This window comes from Seriola lalandi, unplaced genomic scaffold, assembly GCF_002814215.2.
Source record: "Seriola lalandi dorsalis isolate HSWRI2012SDOR001 ecotype SW California unplaced genomic scaffold, Sedor1 jcf7180002053849, whole genome shotgun sequence".
Lineage (NCBI taxonomy): Eukaryota > Metazoa > Chordata > Actinopteri > Carangiformes > Carangidae > Seriola > Seriola lalandi.
Genome location: NW_019524402.1, coordinates 3,023 through 3,746, shown reverse-complemented (window position 1 = coordinate 3,746; position 724 = coordinate 3,023). Strand labels below are relative to the sequence as shown.

At 45.3% G+C, this 724-nt stretch overlaps 1 protein-coding gene across 1 annotated transcript in view; it reads left to right on the top strand.

Annotated features, from left to right (window-relative positions):
* Positions 1 to 194, top strand: part of LOC111651913 (DNA repair protein RAD51 homolog B-like) — a gene marked incomplete at its 3' end in the record, with an annotated part of 3,010 nt that extends 2,816 nt beyond the window's left edge. The window contains exon 4 of the mRNA XM_023401982.2: positions 81 to 194. Within this exon, the coding sequence (XP_023257750.1) occupies positions 81 to 194 (114 nt within the window). The remainder of the gene's footprint in view (positions 1 to 80) is intronic.
* Positions 195 to 724: the final 530 nt, after the last annotated feature.

Genomic DNA, 724 nt, shown 5'->3' with positions numbered 1-724 from the left:
CATAAAGTTGTTGTTGGAGTTTTGACCCCCCCCCCCCCCCATGCCTGATGTTTCATGTGATGTCATTTCTCTGTCATCAGGTATGGGCTGGTAGGGAGTGATGTTCTAGACAACGTGGCCTACGCTCGAGCTTTCAACACAGATCATCAGACCCAGCTGCTGTATCAAGCTTCTGCCATGATGGCTGAGTCCAGGTCAGTGAGTACAAAATGTTTGAATGATGATGTGAAAGACACACACCGGTCTATCTAAGGTCTCACAGCTGACGATGCAGATCAGAGCAGAAACCATGAGGAGGAAGGAGCTGCTGCAGAGCTCAGATACAGGACTGTGTCCAGGCTCAAAAACATTTCTGCTGCATCGAAGGTTCCTGGTCTCCATCATTCATTGTAAACAACCATTTGAACATAAACAACCAGGACTCTTTAGAGCTGGACCTGGACTAACTGAGACATCAGAGAGAAGAGAGGAGACCAAGAACCTGATGGTCTCTCTGAGCTCTAGAGAAACTTTCTGAAGGACAACAGCTGTCTATATTACAGTTTACAGTTTCTATCTCCACAATGAGTTTGTTTTTTGAAACTTAATAAATGTAACCACTGCAGCGCTAACTGAACACTTGCTGCAGCATTAGCCATTCTGCTTTTCCATGTATGTTTACCTGTTGTGACGTTTCAATGTGAATGGCTTGTCTTGTGTGTATCCCTGCAGCTAACACACACAC